The 22,194-nt window shown below is 38.0% G+C and overlaps 1 protein-coding gene and 1 long non-coding RNA gene across 4 annotated transcripts in view; one reads left to right on the top strand and one right to left on the bottom strand.

Annotated features, from left to right (window-relative positions):
• LOC724269 (connectin) overlaps window positions 1-22,194 on the bottom strand; it is a 190,043-nt gene that overhangs the window by 41,777 nt on the left and 126,072 nt on the right. For both annotated transcript variants that reach the window (XM_001120061.5, XM_006567352.3), the window contains exon 3: window positions 20,964-21,457. In XM_001120061.5, coding sequence (XP_001120061.2) covers window positions 20,964-21,457 — 494 coding nt within the window. The remainder of the gene's footprint in view (window positions 1-20,963; window positions 21,458-22,194) is intronic.
• The window catches only part of LOC102654831, a 158,365-nt gene that overhangs the window by 51,415 nt on the left and 84,756 nt on the right, over window positions 1-22,194 (top strand). The window lies entirely within an intron of this gene.

Genomic DNA, 22,194 nt, shown 5'->3' with positions numbered 1-22,194 from the left:
TGGGCGACGTCGAGAAGGGCCAAGTGGCGGTGGAGGAAAGGGCTGGTGAGTGGTGGTTGGACGAGCAAACTTTGGAAAATGGAGAAACGGAAAGATGCAAGTATCTTGGTTATTAGTATCGACATTATTCGCGTTTCGTTGGTTCGACGATATTCGACGTTATTATATTATGATATAGTTGTTGTAATATAGGAAACGAATATAAATCAAACAGTAAATCAAACAGATTGAGAGGGGGGAGAATCGTACGGTACGAAAAGCGCAGATGTGAGAAAAAAAAGAAAGAATAAAGTCGAAGCATGAAACGTATCTTGGTTATTAGAAAGATGCAAGTATCGAGATTATTCGCGTTTCGTTGGTTCGATATTCGACGTTATTATATTACGATATATTGGATTGGTAACTAAGTAATTGCGGATTTTTTTTAGAAAATCAAAGACAATTTTTTCATGGAACTAAATAACTTTATTCTGTAATGTGTTGCCTATTTTGATCAATGACCTTTTGCCATCTTTCAGGCAGCATCATAATCCCACGTTCATAAAACTTGTGGTTTTTATTAGCAAAAAATCAGGTACGATTTGATATCATCATCATTATTGAAATTTTCACCATTCAAGGAGTTTTGTAAAGATCGAAACGAAAAGTAATCAGATGGTGCAAGGTCAGGACTATACGGTGGATGTGGCAAAACATCCCAACCAAGTTCCAATAATTTTTGCCGAGTGACCAAAGATGCGTATAGCCTTGCATTGTCATGATGGAATACAACACCTTTTCGATTTGTCAATTCGGGCCGCTTTTCTTCAACCGCATTGTTTAATTTCGTTAGTTGTTCCATGTAGACGACAGAATTGATCGTTCGGTTGGGTGGTAAGAGTTCAAAATAGACAATTCCTTTGTAATCCCACCAAACTGATAACAAAACCTTTTTTCGACGAATACCAGCTTTTGATGTTGTTCGAGCTGGTTCACGTGGCCTGCTCCACCATCTTTTCCGCTTGATATTGTTGTAAACAACCCATTTTTCATCGCCAGTTATCAGTCGTTTTAAAAATGGATCATTTTCATTACGTTTCTTTAGCAAATCGCAGCTGTTAATGCGTTGCGATAAATGCTTTTCTTTCAGTTCGTGAGGAACCCATGTACTGAGTTTTTGAACATAGCCAAGTTGTTTTAAGTGGTTTTCAATGCATGTATGCGATACATGAAGCTTCTCTGCAATCTCACGAGTTGTACTGTGACGATCCGAATCGATTATTGCTTTGATTAGGTCGTCATCAACTTCAGCTGAAATCCGCAATTACTTAGTCGCCAACCCAATAGTTGTTGTAATATAGGAAACGAATGTAGTAAATTGAATAGATTGAGAGGGGGATCATATGAAAAGCGCAGGTGTGAGAAAAAAAAGAAAGAATAAAGTCGAGAAGGGCCAATTGAACGCGGTGGAGGAAAAGGCTGGTGAGTGGTGGTTGGACGAACAAACTTTGGAAAATGGAGAAACGGAAAGATGCAAGTATCTTGGTTATTAGTATCGAGATTATTCGCGTTTCGTTGGTTCGACGATATTATTATATTATAATATAGTTGTTGTTCCTATATTGTAATATAGGAAACGCGTAAATCGAACAGATTGAGTGGAGGAAGAGGGGGGGATCGTACGGTACGAAAAGCGCAGGTGTGAGAAAAAAAAAGAAAGAATAAAGTCGAAGCATGAAACGCGTTTGTCGACGCGTAAGTCTGATCCAGTCCATTTGTCGAGAAATAAAAGACAGCGAAACGAATGTGGACGGGGGCATTGTTTTACCGGGATAAATCGAATTGTCCCTATAAATGGTGGCTCTTTAAAACACTGGTCTGGGGGTACCTCCTCCTCGTTGGAAATTTTAAAAGGGTTCGATGCGTTTCAGCTTTCGTGACTCGTTCCAGCTTTTCTTCGATTTTTGAATAATTGATAGAGAAAATTGAAACGTAACATTAAAAAACGAGGCATTTAACGATGATATCGATAACTTTAATTTTTAATCTTTCGATATTAATTAACGAAAATTTTCAAATCGATCAAAATATTCTCGCTAATTGGAGCACGTTTCGAAAAAGCGAATCCGCGAATTGGCGCAAACATTCGCAAAGCTTGGCGATCGAACGTTTGACGTGTTTTTCGAAATCATTCGAATCGAAAAATAAATACGCGATTGCGAGCTTAATCAGCGAATTAACGAGAAAGATTCGACATGGGAAATGGAAAAATGCGTAACGTGTAGGTATACGATTATAGGATAAATCGACGTTCACGGAAAACTTGATACGTGATCGCGCATACAAATGTTCGATGCACATTTTAAACATATGTATATCTTGGGTTTAACAGGTGGCTCAATCAGCGAAATAAAATCGGAATAAAGAAACGAGATCTCGTAGGAGTGAGGAATGATTTGATCGGCACGTATCCCCATTTCCTTAATTTCATCCTCGCCATCTCCGTGTCATCGTGGATGATGAGTGAAAGAAATCTTGCGAAGGATTTCGAATTCAGATCGTCGCCGGATTATCGCGCGTATTGAAATCAAATTCCACGACGAAAATACTCGATCCTTTCGAAATAGTTATCACTGGTTTCAAGTTTGGCCAAGGCTAGAGGAAGAATGGTAAATTTTTCCAGAAAAATTCCGGATCCGGCGAAGAAGAAGGAAATATTGGAGGGAAATAAAAGGGATGAATGGATTTCGAGAATAAGACGAAGAAAGCAAATATTGTTCGATGATTCGAGTATACTCGCGACACGAAGAAATGATTTCTTCCACTCGATCGGATGTGATCTTCTTTCGAGTTCTAAAGTTTTTCTCGCGTCGTTCGATGTTTGGAATTTTTTAAAAAAACTCGTCTCGGAAATTGCTTCTATTCGTGTTTCGATCGAAATTGCATTTAATCAAATTATCCTATCCAATTTCCCTTCTTAAAAATTTAAATTTCTCTCGACGCTGTTGTTCATTACGTTCGAAAGTACGTTAAATCGGTCACCTCTTAGATTATTCTATCGGTTCCTACTGCTCGCTTCGTTTCCTTGGTTCGATTTTTCGATGGCATTCGCCACTTTTCCCATTTCAATTATTAACGGGCTCGTCGACTGTCGAAGGATTTACAACGTGTTCCGTGAAGACTAGTATTCAATCCCTTCGCTCTCCCGTGATATCCAGCGCGCATGTAGAGAGGAGACACCTCTCGTTCCTTTTTTTTTTCTTTTTTCCCTTTTTTTTTTCTCTCCCCATAGAAAAAACTCGGAATTCTCGAGCGGATCCCGCTTAAACTAGGCTCGAATCGTTGGTGGAGGTATCGCTAGTACCGTTTTCAAGCGAAAACGCACGCGTATTTCCCACGAGATGATGACGCGTATGCAGGCACGCGCGAAACTTGGCGTAAACCGATCGGCGCGACACGACGATGCCATGTGGCCTCGCATCGAGACGCATTGTCTCGCCGTGAAACAACGGGGGATCGCTTTTTAACAATTGGGACGGATTACGTCATATAGAACCGCCATGCCTCTCTCTTCTCTTTTTCTCTTTTCCTCTTTCTTTCGCACCTGCGTGCTTTTGTTCCTCGTTACACTTATTACAAATCAAAATAAAAAATTTTCCATTATATTTGAGAATTATTCGAGAAAGTGTGAAACGTCTTTAATCGTGTTTTATCGATATCGAAATGTACACGGTAAGCGGAATACACGATATTTATACGAGCAATCGAATTTTTTACACGGAGAATCGGTCGGAGTTAAAAACGGTTAAAGCTGACACCGATATTTATTTCGCGTAATGGACAATGATATTCCGTTTGTCAACGATGGGATTCGTATATATTTGTTCGAAACGGTTATAACGCGCGCGTTGTTAATAAACGACTGGTAGATCGATAAACGGAAATTGGATCGAGTACGAAGGATTATTCGAAAAAAACAAAAAAATTCGCTGGAAATTACGCTTTTTTTAAATAATTAACTAGCGACAAGTTGTCGAAAGTTTGAACGAACGAGTCGTTGATCAGAGTTTTTTTTTTTTTGTTTTTCCTCGAAATATAGAACGGATTTGGATTTGAAAGGGAAGAAAGTAAAAATTCAAACGTTGTAAAAAATTGTAAAGTAGAAGGGAAGGAAAATGGAGTTGGTTAAACGGCACGTAGACGACATAAGGGGGAGGAGGGAAATAGGATGGGAAGAAGGGAAGGAAGGAAGAGGATCGTGGTGCATCGAGGGGATAGCGGAGAGGAAACGTGGTCGTGAATGTTTGAAATGGGGTTCGTTTACATTTGGAACGGTGTAATAGCCGACTTGGTGATCGGCCGTTGGACTTTCTCTACGTTTACGATCGCGTTGGTGTTTCGGTCACGGTTGAAAACGCGTTCATAATTAAAAGAGAAACGAGACGAATCCTCCCTTCGTGCTCGCCTTCGTATTTGCCAGACGCTGTTTGCGGATTATTTAACCGGAATTCGACTTCTTTTTTCTCACCTTCGTTGACTTTATCCATCAAACGAAATCGTATTTGGCCTGGAACGTGGAAAAAGAAGAAGAAAATGGAAGATGCGTTTACGCGAATCATTTATGACGTATTTACGATATATGTGTATCTCAAAATCAACCACCCTCCCCTCTCCTTTATACGCGCGTTAACGTTTGAGAAAGAGATATCGAAGTTGGAAGAGGATTGATAAGATCAGATGGACGATATCTCGTACGATTTTCAACTCTTCTATTTCGTAACGTGATTGATGTAAGCGCAGTTCCATCCGTTTTATGGGGACTCGGATCTAAGATCCAACGATTTACATCACTTTTACGCGTAAAATTTTCTTTCTTTTCTTCTTTTTTTCTTCATTCGTAAAATTGATGTACGATTGGGACACGATTTCGGATTTCACGTACACGAGCGTAAAGACAAACGCTTCTGTTTTTTCCTTTTCGTTGTTGAAACGGGAAAATTTCGATGCGACAATTTCCGAATATTTTTAAACGTCAAAGTACATGGAATATAAATATCCGTATTTAATTTCATTTTTTTGATAATTTTATAAACATCGATTTTAATAATTTCATCGACTACGATATGTATATCCGAAACAAAATTATTATTAAATTTCGATATAATGAAACCATCGGTTTCCAATTTTTTCTCATTTTTTATTTTTTTTTATAACTTTTCAATAACCGATATAATGTTTTTTTTTTTCCTCTAATAATTCGAAAATTTTCCAAACGAAAAATTCAAATATTTTTTTATTTCGATTATCTTGTATTGTTCCGCGAGAGAAGAAATCGTCAATTTTTCTTCGACAATCTTTATCAAAGGTTTATCAAGAACAACTCGTATTAAAAATTGTGATCGATCGATGTCCAACGTGGCTATTTCGTGTCGCGTTATCCTGACTCGTCGAAAGAAAAGTTTGAAAGCGTCCAAGAATAACTGTCCAAGTTTCGACCACGCTTGCGCGACGAAAGGGTAGATCTTTTTAGCTAGGAGTATTCGCTAGAGTGCACGAGGAAAGGGATTAAAAAAAAAAAAAGGATAGGTAAACGTATAAAAATATTGAAATATAATATCTATCGATACGAAAGTGATACACCGTTCGATCCACATTCGAAAATCGAAAACGCGTTGCGGAAAGAAACGAGCCGGCCGCTCGTTTTAGCGGTTTATAATGGATAAAAAGAAAAACATGCGATGGATTAATCGAGTTAGTAAAACGTTTCCTTTTTTAAACATTCGAACGGGCGTCGATATTAATATTTCTATAAACAAAAGCGTTTGATTTGTTTTTTCCAAATTCATCGTTAAAAATCTTATTTCGTTTCGTTCACTATTTTCTTTCGATTTACTTTTCCGTTTTCGATACGTGGATTCGAGAAATGTAATATATACATATTCGTTTCTAATTATTTCCATAGCTTTCAAAGTGAATTTTGAATTCGTAAATTAAAAGGTAAAACTGAATAACACGAACAATACGTCGTTATTATTGTGTAAATGTTGGATAAATCTTTAAAGGAAAAAAAAATTCTCGATCGAGATGGAAAAATCGTAGCGAAAGATTAAATACATCTTTTGTGCGACTTTTAATTCGATTCTCGTGATTCGATTATTTCGTATAAACCGCGGCCGTGAATATTTCAGAGTGACGGATGCGTGAACGACAAATTGGAAAAAAACGCTACGTCGTCTAAAAGTCTTAAGAATTTATAAGAACACGCCTCCTATGAAAGTTTCTTTCGTCGAAGAGAGAGAGAGAGAGAGAGAGAGAAAAAAAGAATCGACGAATACATTTTCTCTTCCATAAACCAGACTTGATGCGTTTCTTCCTTGTAACCTTTTTCTCTTCGTGCTTCTTTTTTTTTCCATTCCAGATTTTCTTCAACCCACGTATTCATCTCTCTGCCACGTTCCGTAAACTTTCCCTTTAAATTAATCTACTCTAGATCTCTCTCTCTCTCTCTCTCTGTATTTTAATCTTTCTCGTTGCACGTACACAATTTAAAAATATGAATTTGCATTGAAAGTTTAATCGCGTTTAAAGTTGGCGAGCGACAAGAGGAGAAACGCGACGGAACCTTCCTCCTCCTCCTCCTCCTCCTCCTCCTCCTCCTCCTCCTCCTCCTCCTCCTGTCCGTTTGAATATTTTTTTTCACCGTCGATTTACGCGAAAAAGCGCGTCCTCGATCGACTCATAAACTCATGGACATGGGGGAACAAAAGCAAAACGAGTCGTTAAAAAACTCGTTAATATCCTCGATCGATGTAACATCGGCGCAACAGTTTTTGCCAATTTTCACAAGCGTGCGCGAAGAAAATGACGCGGATTCGGTGACGCGTAAACAAATCCACGCTCGTCCGTCCGTCCCTCCATACAAATGCAAATTTCGTTTCCACTGTTGCTTTTTCGCTCCTCCCGCGTAATACGAGTAATTTTTACGCGGTAAATCGTTATTGGGGATCGTAAATGGGTGGAAATTTTTGCGCAAACCGAGGGGGAGGGGGGGAGGCGGCCGTACGAATCGAAGCGAAATGGGGCGCGCGTTGTTTCTCTTTCTCTCCTCGATTCGATTTCCACGCGATATCGCAGCTCCATCGCGCAACTTTCATTTCCCGTTCATAGTTCGACCCCGTACTATTTTTCCAATATTTCACGGATAAATTTCCGAGGAGATGTTTTAAATCGTCGTGTTAACGAACGCGTACCTTTTTAAAAAAAAAAATTCCAAACCAAAGTTTCCTTCCTATATTCTCTTGCAACTTGCAACTTGAAAGGTTGCAAAATTAATAATTGAAAATGGCGATTTCTCGATTTCTTCTCGATCATAGTTTTCCCTTTTATTCTGCTAAGAAATCGTGACATTTTTTTTTTTTTTTTTTGGTCCGCGAGAAATTACCGTTCTCCTGCCCGAGTGGCGAGTAGAAGAATCAAAAAGAATTCAATTTGCATGAGAAAGAATCTCCACCGCTCAAACGTGGTTTTACAGCCGCTCGTAAAGGTGGCGGGGAGGGGAGAAGGGAGGAAAAAGTGGCGGATAGTGAGAGAAGAAAAAAAAGGAAAGAAAGAGGAAGAAAAGGACGTCGTGGCAACGTGGTCAGGGAGAGAGAGAGAAAAAAAGGAAGAAAATGGAAATACGAAAAACCTGGGTATCCCAGCCGGCATAAAATTACGCGGAATTACGCGTATGTCTGCCGGAATTGTAGCTACGTCCTCTCTCTCTCTTTCCCTTTCGGCCCCGACGCTTTTCCCTAAATATTAATGCTCCCACGCTCTCCTTCGACCGTGCTAATTATTTACAGATCCCGCGGGAGACGCGACCGCCATATATATCTCCCCCCTCCTATCTTCCTGTCCTCCGTCGTCGTCGTAAAACCTTCGATCGTCGTAAAAAAAGAAGAAGAAGAGAAAAAAGGAAAGAAAGAAAGAAAAAAGGAGAAACGTAAAATTCGGTCGGTCGAAGCGAAATCAAGCGTGCTTATCGGCCCAATTTCAACCCTGTCTTATCCAACGCGTCGAGTCATTTTCGCACGGGAAAATGTGCGTCTTTACGTGCGTTTCGCGATAAGCCGTTTTACGATTTCACTCTTCTTTCTTTCTTTCTTTCGTTGGTTGACAAAATTTTGTGAAATTCGCGCGAAATTCGTATTAAAGTGTGTTACGGAGATTATCGGGATTAAGATCCCTTTACGAGGATCTGGAAAATGCGAATATTGACGAATTTAATTTTAGTAGAAGAGAAGATGGGACAATTTTAAATGTAAAAGACGTAGAGACGATTTGACAATTTTTGCGAATTGAAAATAGAAGATGAAAATTCGTCGAACAATTCGGGGAAAAATTATTCTTTTTCGGAGCACGATTCAAAATTCTCAATAGCTTTTCGAAGAAAATATACGAGGCATTACGAATTAACAGGGATTCGAGATCAACGTTATACCCCGGGGGCCTGTTTTCTCTCGGAATTTTCGTTGAATATCAAAAACGATTGATCGATGAACAACGGTGCAGCTGTTTAGTTGGAAGACTTTCATTTCCCGGAGGGAGGAATATGATTTAAAAGAATTAAAATGTTCGCTATATATATAAAAGGAGTGCAGCTGGTTTCTACGGAGAATAGAGAAGGGTGTATTCCCAAGAGATGTTTAAAAAAGTAAGGAATTCTCTGCGGTAGCGTTTAACAAGAACCGAAGAACTTTTATTATTCGAATTATACTTTAAAATTAAACAATATAAATCACGAAAGAAATCATGAAAGAAAAATTGAAAGACGCATCTGCCATTTGGAAGAGATCGTTCGATTTTATCGATCGATTTAAAAATAATTATCGACGTGAATATATATAGTATACTTTCTGATATGATATAAAATTAGAGTTATTTCATTAATATTATTCGAAAAGATACGATACATAAGCGACAACTTTGGCAACAAAGTTTTCGACAAATCCAACGAAACTTATCGATGGAACGCCACCATTACGGTTGAAACATTTATGGCGATGAAACAATGCTTTGTACCCTGGAAAAGAAACCATTCCGGCGATTTTCGCGATACAAAGAGGCACAAAGGAGCACCCTAAAAAGCATTCCGGCAAAGAAACTTTGAAACCCGTTACAAAGAGGCGGGAAGGAAGGAAGGAAAAACTCACCGTCATCCGCATTACTCTCGATTCTCGTCATTTTTCGATAATAAAACTCTTTTAAAAAGCGTAAGAAAGGGGAGATCGGGGTTTGCGATTCAATTACCATCCTTTCTTTCCCCGCCGATATATAACCATTTCTGTACGCGTGATCGCAATTTCATTGGCGACGCTGCCTATATACCTTATGTTATGCTTCTCTCGTACCACGCGTTCCTCACAGCCACCGCCTTAATCACGACGACGTATTTACAACCCGATCACCATAAAACGGACCGAATTATGGGGAATCGATGCTCCGATAAATCGAGGGCCGCATAGAACGCGACGCGTTGTTCGCATAACATCCACTCCTCCTCATCGATTCGTCCCGATAAAGAACGCGGATGGATGCCCGTCAACCACGGTTTTTACTCGCGACTCGTCGTGAAGGAACTTGGAAAAAATTGGAGAAAGTTGGGGGAATCGAAAATCAAGGGAGGAAAGGAGGGATTTCTCTTTTATCAGGGAAACGTCCATCGATAACGGATTGCGCGTGAAATATACGTCGATATATATACGTATAACGATTAAATATTTAACGTTTGACGTTTCGCGTTTATGATTATTCATAAAGCTTTCAATCATTTCCATGGGTTTTCCGTTCGTTGCTTTAATTCGCCGGCAAAAGTACGGAAAATTTCAGCGGCGATTTCTTCGAAAATGTTGTTAAAAATGTTGCGTTATTGATATAATAGGTTAACAACAAGGACGATATCCATTCCATCGAGATTTCGTGCAACATGAATGATCAACGGCCCCGATGGGATGTTATGCGCGTAATCATTCACGAAGCAACAATTACCAGAGATTTTAATGAATTTTCAATCGACTGTTATCGTTGTTTCGATTATTAACGACTCGCTCCTGATACAAATCTGTCCGCGATCTGTAACCAGCGAAATTTCCTTCGACAACTATTTCAATATCGTCGATATCGCTTGCTCGAGATCTTGGAATCGCATCTTTCGTTCACCACGAAGCCTTGTGGCCAAATGGTATGGCTTATCCACCCCTGTCTTTCACGTTCCGTCGCGTCCATCGACGATTTATATCCACGTTTACGTTCTATTATTGGTCGAGTGTCGTCGAGAGAGATCGCGATATAATCATTCATCCAAGATGAACCAACAATTCGTTTCCATTTCCTAAGATTTCCTAAGACGCTCTTTTAAATTACAATTGAAAATAATGAACGATTTATTTATAGACCAATAATAATATTTTTTTTATCTTTGGTTATATGAATTTTATATCCTTGATTTAGGTTAATATATTTTATAGAGTTTAGAGTTTTATATATATTATTAGTTTTGGGTTTAAGAGTTTATCCTGTATTATTTGTTGGATGAATTTCTAATTGTAATTATGCTATTTTAGGATCAATACGATTAGTATCAACAATAGTTTCATTTAAGAGATTAATTTATTTTTTTTAGTTTTTAGATTAATAATAATAGTTGAAAGTTGAAAATAATGATAACGAACTTGTATCGATAATATTATTAATAATATGAAAAGTTTTGAGAGGTTTCGTCATATTTGTACATAGATTTTCCAAATATATTATTGTTTTTTGAAAACGTGTCTCTATCAAAGACGGTTGATCAGAATTTTCTACTAATTGGGACGCAGACGCAGGTGGTACGGATAAACTCTCGTCGAGAGGATTTTAAAACTAAAGGAACCAAAAGGTTTCTATCCAGTGTTGTTCCAGTTTATTTTTCGAACGAAGCGTCGAAAATGTGTCGCGTTAAAAGATTAAATTCCGTTAAATTACAATATTTTTTTTTTTTTTTCTAAAATTACGACATTATATTCGGAGAAGGAGATGGATAAAGAGAGATGTTCTCTCCGTTGATTGAAATGCTCGTTGATCGAATGGAGGTGCGATCGGTCGTCTGTCGTTGTACCATAAAAAAATCAATTACCGTCGGATAAATCATTTTCGTTCATTATTCGGTTCGCTCGGTTTCGCTGATTTTTATTCATTAATTCGGAAAAACGATTTGATTATTCCGACCGATTATCGACAGGGGCAGGAATCTAGTTCATCTCGTGGCCGAGATCGATTCACCACGAGTCATTGCGCGCGTTACCGTGAAACGCGTTTCGAAGGAAGTCGATTTAAAATGCACACGTGTCCCCTCGTGTTTCAAAAGCTGTGTCGAAAAAAATTTCATCGAAAGGTAAATATTACCAGTGTACGAGTTTCGGATCAAACGCGAGCATTACACGTACGTTTCAATCGTGCAATCGTACAATTTTTCATTTTTAATACGCGATACATTCAATATATCGTCTCGTATAATTCAAACGTTTCGTAATCGATTCTAACGATGGTGAAATTTAATAATAGCCAGCTAGATTAAACAATTGGAATAATACGATCGAATTTTCGTTACATATTTATCGAATGGTAAATCTTATCTTTTTCGAATCAATTTCTTTTTTTTCGCCAACGTTGAAATTATTACATGTAATCGAAACGCGGTGAAAAGAATATAAAGTCGTTTTCGATGGAATTTAGATGGAAGCGCTTCCGTTAAATGTTTATCGACACGGAGAAGCGAAACAGAAGCGACTTCCTATGAGTCATTATGAGGCGGGCCACGTTGAAATATGGCCGCTTTTACCGCGTCACGTAATTGCGACCTGGCGGAATATTTCGAGCCGGAAAAGGAGCCTACCCGCCCTTTACATATCGCGTGTTTCGATGATCGGATTCGATGGCGAATAACACGCTTGCTGACTTTTGTCTCCTTTGTAGTTTTGCTCCGCTGCGGATGTTCGCGTGTTGGACGGTGATGAAATTTTGAAAACGCCGATCGTCGATCCTGATTAACCACTAAGTTTAACCGAATATTTCACGAGGGTTATAAATACGAAAATACGATTAAAGAACCCGTCGTCGAAATTTAACTTTGAAATCGTGTTCGATCGATGTAAATCGATTCGTAAGTCGAAATTGGACTCGACAAGTGAACGTAGATGAATTAATTGCCCTTACGTCTCAATGCATCTGTTTCTTTCGAAAATTTCACGATCTCATCCATCGAAAACATATCTTTCCTTTCCCAAGAAAAATGTACTTATACGTGGAGAGAATGTAGGAAGAGTATAAGCGTGGAAAAATCGAAGAATGATTTACTCCCCGCGAAAGTTGATAAGTTCGAATCCGCCTTGTTGCCGAAATTTCGATAATCGTCGAGAAACGATCCGTGAACTATGATTCGAAAACCGTGGGCGTCGCAATCGCACGTCCGCTATCAAATCTGATTTTACACCGTCGAATCGGAATCGTTCGAGCCTCGATTCATTTTGCGGGCAACCCCATTACGAGTGGTTCCCTCGAGTCCCCACTCCTCGTCCAATCCATCCGGCGTAGAGTCGGCCGTATCTTTCGCCCGTTGTACGCGCCAATGATCTCTGGGAGACGATCGGTCGTTCGAGAGAAGAGAAACAAACTGATTTTCGAATATTATTCTCAAAACGAAACGCATTTCCTCGATTTACCGGTAAATATTGAATTAACGTTTCCGTGCACGACTCTGTGTACGAGATAAAATAAATCTTCTTACCGCTGTTACACAAGCTTTACCGGCCCGACGGCTAATGGCGAAGATAAATGTGAAATATTAAGAATGACGTTATCTTGGAAAACCGTTTCTTAGAAAACTGCTTCCTCCATCTCATTCTCTGTAAACTTCTCTATAAACGAATATCGCACGATCCATATACGAATATAACGAAATGTCTTTCGAATCCGATTTTTTTGATAATTATCGGTAATTTCTTACTTACTGAGAGAGTCGTCGCGCTGCGTTCTTGTATTGGATTGGCAACTAAGTAATTGCGGATTTTTTTTAGAAAATCAAAGACAATTTTTTCATGGAACTAAATAACTTTATTCTGCAATGTGTTGCCCATTTTGATCAATGACGTTTTGCCATCTTTCAGCCAGCATCATAATCCCACGTTCATAAAACTTGTGGTTTTTATTAGCAAAAAACTGAATCAGGTACGATTTGATATCATCGTTATTGAAATTTTTACCATTCAAGGAGTTTTGTAAAGATCGAAACAAAAAGTAATCGGATGGTGCAAGGTCAAGACTATATGGTGGATGTGGCGAAACATCCCAACCAAGTTCCAATAATTTTTGCCGAGTGACCAAAGATGCGTGCCTTGCATCGTCATGATGGAATACAACACCTTTTCAATTTGTCAAATCGGGCCGTTTTTCTTCAACCGCATTGTTTAATTTCGTTAGTTGTTCCATGTAGACGACAGAATTGATCGTTCGGTTGGGTGGTAAGAGTTCAAAATAGACAATTCCTTCGTAATCCCATCAAACTGATAACAAAACCTTCTTTCGACGAATACCAGCTTTTGATGTTGTTCAAGCTGGTTCACGTGGCCTGCTCCACCATCTTTTCCGCTCGATATTGTTGTAAACAACCCATTTTTCATCGCCAGTTATCGGTCGTTTTAAAAATGGATCATTTTCATTACGTTTCTTTAGCAAATCGCAGCTGTTAATGCGTCGCGTTAAATGCTTTTCTTTCAGTTCGAGAGGAACCTATGTAGGTTCGAGTTTTTGAACATAGCCAAGTTGTTTTAAGTGGTTTTCAATGCATGTATGCGATACACGTAGCTTCTCTGCAATCTCACGAATTGTACTGTGACGATCCGAATCGATTATTGCTTTGATTAGGTCGTCATCAACTTCAACTGAAATCCGCAATTACTTAGTTGCCAACCCAATACTTGTATTCAGAATCGATTCAGAATCAATTTTTTCCGCTGGATCGAAAGATTAGAGGAAAGGAAAGGGAAGAAGGAGGAAGGAAGGATCGAAACAAACGAACCGCACCCGTCTCGTTCCAACGTTTCCGCTCGAGCACGCGTTCGCATTTTGAAGAGCGGGCGGCCGGCCTTAACAAGACGCGCTCGAAATCGACACGTGCACCCACCCCCCAAAGATCGTCTAGCGCGAGAATCGAGAGGAACTTTGATGCGGTGCACTCTCGAGCGTGTACCGGCGCGAGAATTAAAACGTGTCAAAGAGTTGAATTTGACTTGACGTGTTTTTTCAACGCCGACAACCTTTGTGATCGCGCGAACGCACTCGATTCAAGTTGCTCTTATTCGTTTTTTCGAATACCAGACGCGAAAGATTTCGAGATCGAATCGAGGAGTTATACTCGTAGGGCAAAAAAAGAAAAAAAAAGAGAGAGAGAAAAAAAGTAATTAAGCGACGCGATCGCGCCGAAAAAAGAAAAAAAGGAGAGAATCTATTCTCCAACTCGAAACGAAATGCTTAATTTCGAAACGAAAAAAAAAAAAAAATATCGATAAATGGCGCTCTCGTTATTAAATTCGAGATCTCGTCTCGAACGTACGTAACGTGTATATTTATAGAAAATTTTTTCGAGTATTATAACGGGAGACACGATTGTTCGATAAATAAATGGGCTCGATCAAAGATTCAGAAACGGAATTTGCTGATAATTTATCGTGCATCCCGCGTAAATATCTCTGCTCGAACAAAAATTAATCTGGATATATGGGGGATATTAGCAAATAACGCGGCAGAGATGACTGGCGGCTATGTGGCCGAGAGCATCCATCGGACAGGATCGATGATTCTGTACAGATTTCTATGGACATTCGTAAAGAGAGAATGGTCGAAACGTTGTTTGAATTGGATAGATGTTTGTCTAAAGGGAAAAATTGGAGGATCTGCCGATTTTAACGCAAATTTTAATCTTACTTTTCGAGCAACCATCTCTTGCGAACCCTTTTATACCCGAAACTACGTAGCTTTAATTATCGTCTTACGATTATGAAAAACGTAACGTTAACCACGGAAAAAATAATTTTCGATTCGGTCGTCGAATCGAAAATCGAAAATAAACCGAGAAAGAGAGAGGCAGAGAGAGTTAAAATCGTACGAGGGAAAGATTTAGTAGATGGGTTTTAATAACGGTATGGTCACGATTTTACGAAACGACAGCTTGGCAAAATTGCGAAAAGGAGGAGAAGTACAATAGTAAGTAAACACTGCGAAATATATTATCGACATTTTTCTATCGTTGAATCGTGAAAAGGGGTGCAACAAAGGATTGCAAAGAAGAAATCGTAAATCAAAACTTTTGTCTATTCTTTTCTCGGCCGCCTATATAATCTATTCAAGATGTTTCGGCGGGACGTTGGTGATATTTCGACGGATGAAATATCTCGAGACAAGTTGATCGAACGAAAACGCTTTTTATTTTATCTCTCTTTATAACTCTTTATTATCTTTCGTTATCAAATTGGAGCAATTTGCACAAAGAACGGGAAAAGAAACCTTTAAATCTCGAAATCTTGTGCACCCATCGATACACACATGATTTAAAGTAAAAGTCTCGTGCAGTTCATACCGTTTTACTATTTTTTTATCGTTTTTCGCGGATGCTTGCATCTGGGTCTCGCGATTAATTACCGAAATATCGGAAACAAATTAGCGCGTCAGTTTCAAGGGTTTCTTGAAAATCAATTCTCGGCCAAATGAGTAACGAGCGCGAATAAATATTTATTAATCGATAATTATTAACCTGCAATTAGAGCGAGTAATATGGCTCATATCTCCGACAGCGATTCGAGAAGAAGATGGCGCGAAAAAAAGAAGAAAAAAAAATCACGAAAATTCTTTTTTCCCTTCTTTCCGCACTGCACCGTATTTTATTCCTTTTTCCTTTACAAAAAGGAATATCAAATGACAAGAGTTGCATCTCCATGCGCAACGTTGCGTTAAAATTTCACACTTGCGAAATCGAAATGGAATTGGAAAAATTATTCAAACTAAGAAAGACACGTTCTGTGCAGTGACGAAGAAATTATCCGTCTCTGTGTATCGTCGCTAGATCAATTTCTCTTCGGATCATTCTTTTGAATTAAGATAATTTCGATATCGTTTTATCGCGCGAAACGTGGTGGAGACGCGGTGTGCTGTATATGCGCACGTTTTATTAATCGGGCAATAGCGAGCCGCGCCACCTGGTCGAGATGCTATTTCGATACGTATCGCAGCCTGGCCGCGATAAGGTAATAAATTTCGAGCAATTACTCTTGCAGCTAACCCGGCCTATCGATGATGCATCATCCCCCTACTCGCCTCTACTCGCGCTACTTTTAGAACCGCGTTTTATGCCGCCAAGTCGCTTTTCTATTACGCGACGGTTGTTTGAAGAGGAGACAGAGGATTTATGGGCCTGGAACACGAAGGATCGTATTAGGAATCGATGAGAAGAGCGGGGAAAAATTGCGTTAAATTTTTTCCTCAACGCTATCCGTTTAAAAGTGAACGATTCTTATCCCTCTTTTTTTCGTGGATCGCGATAATATCGAGGCAAACAAGAGAGCGGATAGAAGTTGTTATTTCTTCGGTTACGATATAAAGTCTCGATGGATTATGGGAGAATTGAAAAAGTTTGTTAATAGGTTTCTTTTTTTTTCTCTCTCTCTCTCTCTCTACGTTCAAACACGAGGAACAACAACGAAGAAAGTTATTTATCGGATGAAAGTATTATTCTCGAAGAGAAATCATCGATTATTTTGTATTTACTCGATACGCCTCGATGTTGCGGGAGAATTAGGTTTTAATTTTAAATTTCTTGCAAGGCGAATAATCGGAAATTTATGGAAGACAATTATTATCGTTTCGATGGTAATTTCATAATTTAATGAAAATTGGTGTTGAATACGCGATATACACGGGTAAATAGCTCATAGCTCTAACGTAATATCGCGTGACTTTAAGGAACAATATCGGAGTTAAATATTGGAGCATCTGTGTGCCACCTGTGGCGTACATATTCAAGTACGTATTTCCTATAATCGGTTGCTTCGCCTGCTCCCCGATAACCGGCAGAATGGCGATATCTTGCCGTGACAATGAGAATCGTTGCAATTTATGCTTGCGAAATTTCGTACCCGCGTTGCCCAAATACCAATTCATTCCATAAAAATAAATAATCTAACTAGCTACGATGAAAATAATATCCTCTTCCTTTTCCATTAGTAGAAAATTTTCCATCCTATTTTTCGTATCGAGCTACTATTTTTCTTTTCGTTAAATAACTTTGATGGAATCAAACCGGATGAATTCTTAGAAAATAGAAAGAGATATTATTTTCTTTAATTTCCTTAATGATCTTAAAATGAATTTTTCGATGAAGCTAACGAGAGGAAAAAGAAGAAGAAGAAGAAGAAACTTGGCGAATTTTTACAAAGTATCGAGAGAAAATGGGAGAGGATCGTTAAAAGAATCTTATCTTGATATTATATCTTTGATTGATCGTTAAAACTTGTTTGTTGTAAAATTTGACCATCTTCTCGCAATATTCTTCTCGAATTATCGTTTCTTTGCGTGAAAATAAAAGAAGAAGATAAGGTGAAATAATAATCGCTGAAAATATAAATATCCAAGGGAAGCGTTGAACGAAAAGAGGCAAATAATAAAAATAATAAAAAATCGCGTGGAATATAAATCGGTTGGGTTACAATCTTTCTTCGATGTCACGCACATTCAACGTATAACACTATCGTACGTTTGACGAACGAACGTAGAGAAGGAATTCGAGAAGAAGAAGGAAAAGGAATAATTCTAAATCGAAATATTCGAAATATATAATGAAATTCGATCGTATAGCAATGAATAATAGCATTCGATGGATTGTTATTTTCAAATTAATCGATCGATTCGTATTAATCGGACTTAGAATTTAGGTTACGGTTGATTTGATTAATTGTTGTATTAATACGCGTATTAATCGGCTATTATGTACGGTTATTATTGGCTACAGGATAATTATTAATGGCTTTGAAATTAAATGGATTCGATATTGTTTTATTTTTATTGTAATTTATTTTATCTATATAATTTGTACGTGTATTATTATATACGGTATTAAGTTGATGTCACGTCAAAATTTAATATATAAATTTAATTGAAAACTTGGTTGCTCTCTCTCTCTCTCTCTCTGTAACAGATCGAATTTTGTCTTTAACGAGAATTGATCCATCACTGTCTACTTTCTGGACAAAATGGCGAGAATTTAATTTAATAGTTCAAATATATTGCATTGTAATCAAATTAAAATTGACATTCCATAAAGGAATATTTCATTATAAATTATTTCGATACAAATTTTTAATTTCGTTACAAAAGAACAAAATAAAATATACATACGATCGTTTCATATTCGCGTCGATTTAAAAATTTAGCCCGACTTTAAGTCGACTCGATCATCGTTTAAGATTTAGATCTTATTTTTAGGTTGTATTCTTCTCTTCTAAATTAAGTCGTATCGAAATAAATGAAATGGGGGAGAATAATGAATATAATAATGTATAATTTATATTGATAAAAAGATACACGAAAATAAATCAATTCCAAATCAATATAAACACAAAAGCACGAACACGTATAAAGATAATCTTTTTTTAATTAAAAAATCCTTTATAATGAATAACGCGTTTTCGAATTGTGCATATTTAATGAATTTTAAAGAAATACGATTTTTAAATAAACCGTGTTTTTAATAAACAATTTGATTTGATATTCTCAAATGGAGAAAGAGAAGAAGAGAGAGACAATTATTATTAAAATTTGCAACTGGAATGTAAACACGGATAAATTTCGCGATATTTCCATAATTAGATCTTAATTTGAATTACTTAAAAAAAATTCCTTGATTCGATTCGAATTATCATAGTTTCCAATATAATATTCATCGCATAAAGAATCGACGCGATTAATTCGAACGTTTCGATATATCGTTTAATTTTCATCGCATTTAATTTTAACGATATCGATATTTGATAATATCAAACGAATAGATAATTAGAAAAGGTAAAAAAATAAATAATAATATAAAAGATCGGATTATAAGAAAGAAACGTTTTACCCGCGCGTTGGTAACAAGATTGAATTGAATTCTAATTAGGTAATTATATTAATGAATAATCAGTACATGGGCGGAAAATTAGTCAGTTTCATTTAGTTTAATCCGATATATTTCAGTTGTATCGTTTCATCGAAATGATCATGCTTAATTAAATTTCCAATTTAAATATCGTGATATAAAAGTATCACGATTATTTTCAAGATTTTCCGTTTTTCGACAATGCATGATACGCGATGCAATCATCGTCGGCCATACCGAAAAAACATTTCTTTGACCGAATTTTCTTTTTTTCGAAAAAGAATCGAATCGACAAAGTGCTGTCACTTCTCTTATTAAAAAAAAAAAAAAAAAAAAATGTTTCAAAGAATTTCTCCGGAACAGGATTTGCCGCAAAGTTGGTCAACTTTTCGATCTGTCCAGTCCAATTCGAACCGACTCGTTTTGACACGAAGTCACATTTGCAGTCCCGTTGCACCAAAAATTTCAAATGCTCGAAATTCTCTCGATCCGATTATAGTTGAAATATACGTGGGTTTCAAGAATACGAAGAAAGATGATCGTTCTAGCTTCTGATGTATCTTCTGAAAATAGTTATTTTGCAGATTTTTCGAAAACTTTTTTTTTTTTATACACATATTTGACGTATAAATATATTCACTTCGAATTTAATTTCGTTTCCTAAGAAAATAATTAATCCTTTTATTACGTAGATTTAAAATATATATCTTTCGTGAGCAGAAGGATTTACAGAATTACAGCAGCATCCTACTTCTGAAAAGAGAGGAGGAGGCAATGGCTAGAAGCGATCTTTTTGCCACTTTATGGTAATTCCGGGATGGATGGAACACGATGCGGAAGACAGACCAACCTCTGCTCTATTGGAAACCGCGTGGAAATATTGGGTCGGAGATTATTTACATTTCAAACTAGACACAACTGGCTCCTATGGAAAATAATCCCTTTTTTTTCTCTCTCTCTCTCTCTCTCTCTCGTCTAACATCCGGGTAAAGGTTTGGTCAAATTCCGCTCGTAAATATATATACACACACACAAACGCGTATTAATATTAATCGTATATAATTTATTCTCGCCACGTATTTTCTCTCTTGCAAATAACACGAATTTGCCTAAGTGAAACTCGACTAACTAAACTAAATTCACGAAAGCGAAGTGAAATTCGTTAGAAGTTTACTGTAAACAACTTGTCTTCTGTTAATGCGAACGATTAATAAAATATGGGACCACGTCATACATATTTTGAAATTATTTTTAAAAAAGAGAGACGAATCACTCGTATCCTTCGTCGATATATTTTATATTATTCGTACGAATCTTTCTCGTTTGAAACAAAGAATTGAAATAAGGGAGAAAATTTGAAGAGGAAATAATTTAGCGATTACGTTCACTGAGATAGCACGACAAGTGAGAAAATAGCGGATAATCGTTGGAATGGAGGGGAGGGAAAGATAAGGTCGCAGGGGGATCGAGATTGCCTCGAGCAGCCGTAAAATTGGCACGCATCGGAAAATGGACGATTTTCCGCGATAACATCGTTTCTCGATCTTTCGAGAAGAAGGAGTGGCGTGAGCTGGTTGACCGAAGAGATTTTAGACATTCGATATGCCCCTCAACAGCTCGTTAACAAATTTCTCTCTTTTTTAAACGACGGTATGAAATAAAAGTTCGTTCAATCAAGTGGCAACTTATCGAACGATCGATCTCTCTCGTTTGAATTTTATTCGCGAAAGGATCGAAGAATCTTGATCGTTAAATACGCGAGTAAGAAAGAGAAGGATTCACTCACCGCTCAGATAGAAGTGGCTGGTAGTGTTGTACAAGTTGGTCACGATAGGCTTGATATTGTCGAAGGTCATGGTCTTGAGTTTATTGTCCCTCAGATTGAGCATGTACACAGCTGGCGCCCCGGCCAGGAAATCCGGCTCCAGTGTTACCAACTCGTTCTCGCTGAGCGTGAGTTGCTTCAGATTCCTCATCCCGTCCAACGCTTTCTCCGTGATGTATTTGATCTCGTTCTGATCCAGCTCCAACTCCGTCAACGAGGGCATCTCGATGAACGTTCGATCGCCGATCATGGCGATTAAATTGCCCCGCAGATTCAAACTGATCAAACTCGTCAACCCGTGAAAACTGTCCGCGGTGATCACCTTTATCTGATTGTTGGACAGGTCCAGTTCCTTTAGAGAGGTGAGGTGCTTGAACGCCTTGTCGTGCAACGTATTGATGTTGTTCTCGTTCAGATAGAGATTCTTCATGGAGGGCAGATTGACGAACACGTCCCTGGAATCGAAGCAGAAGGATAAAAATCGGATGAAAATTTATAAGCAGAGGAAGAGGAGGGAGGAGGAAAAATGATTATGAATAAATGGAAGTTCTCTGTCGGCATTTGAGCGAAAATGGAGAGAAACGAAGAGTATAGGAGACGCGATACGACGCACCCTTCGGCGCGAAGAGAAGATAAGACGCCAGCAGCCGCGACTTTCGATAACGCGTGCATCCACGTCAGAATCATAATCACCGTACGTACGTTTTAAAGAAAAAAATTTTGAGAATAGAGGAGTGGAAAAAGTTAATTTTCGATAATCGTTAAATGTCTTTGACGACGTAACGCGTAATTAGATTCTATCGACCCGTATTCTCCGAGCGACCGTCTCTCATCGAGATCAATATCTCGTGGAAATTTTGCGCGGAACTTTTTCTGAATCGAAATTTTATCGATAATCGATCGTTCGTTCGAGATCGTTTGAAATTACGTTTATTTCACAATTAATATCAAATACGATTGTTACACAAAGATAAGGAAAATTCAGATTTGACGCAAAGTGTACTTTCGCGAATCGATCCTTGGGGAGGGTAAATCGTATCGATGCGCTTTCACCTCGTTCGCATCGGTTGTATTTACGTTTCGTCAATTTGAGCAATCGGCATCGGTAAGGTAAACTTTGTATCGTTTCGTTTAATTGTTTATTAACAAGGACGATAAGTTTGCGCTGGTCGCGATAATACAGGCGATACAC

Source organism: Apis mellifera, linkage group LG9 (assembly GCF_003254395.2).
Source record: "Apis mellifera strain DH4 linkage group LG9, Amel_HAv3.1, whole genome shotgun sequence".
Taxonomy (NCBI): domain Eukaryota; kingdom Metazoa; phylum Arthropoda; class Insecta; order Hymenoptera; family Apidae; genus Apis; species Apis mellifera.
This window is presented reverse-complemented; position numbering and strand designations above follow the sequence as displayed.